Raw genomic sequence first — 298 nt, forward strand, 5'->3', positions numbered from 1 at the left:
GGCAGCAGCGGCTCCATCCCGACGGGTTATCAATGGGGCGCGGCAGGCTCCGGGTCGCGGAGGGCAGAGCCGAGGAAGGTGGGAGGCAGCCCAGCTCAGAATGGAGAGGCTGGAAGTCGCCGGCCCCCCCCAGGACATCCCGCCCACAGCAGTCCCGGGCCTCGAGCTGCAGCTCTTCCAGCTGGTGTTTGTCCCTGGAGCCGAGGGCACGGAGGGCCTCCTGGTAGGCCACGTCCCGCATGGAGGCCGGGCACAGCTTCTCCTCGGCCAGCAGATGGTAGAGGCGGGCCACGGCCCA

The 298-nt window shown here is 70.5% G+C and overlaps 1 protein-coding gene across 1 annotated transcript in view; it reads right to left on the reverse strand.

Annotated features, from left to right (window-relative positions):
• The window catches only part of TICAM1 (TIR domain containing adaptor molecule 1), a gene marked incomplete at its 5' end in the record, with an annotated part of 2,737 nt that extends 2,439 nt beyond the window's left edge, over positions 1 to 298 (reverse strand). Inside the window, 2 exon segments of the mRNA XM_027769609.1 lie at position 1; positions 3 to 298. The exon segment at position 1 is cut by the window's left edge and continues 987 nt beyond it. Of these exon segments, the coding sequence (XP_027625410.1) occupies position 1; positions 3 to 298 (297 nt within the window).

This window comes from Tupaia chinensis, unplaced genomic scaffold, assembly GCF_000334495.1.
Source record: "Tupaia chinensis unplaced genomic scaffold, TupChi_1.0 Scaffold149964_2, whole genome shotgun sequence".
Classification (NCBI taxonomy): domain Eukaryota; kingdom Metazoa; phylum Chordata; class Mammalia; order Scandentia; family Tupaiidae; genus Tupaia; species Tupaia belangeri.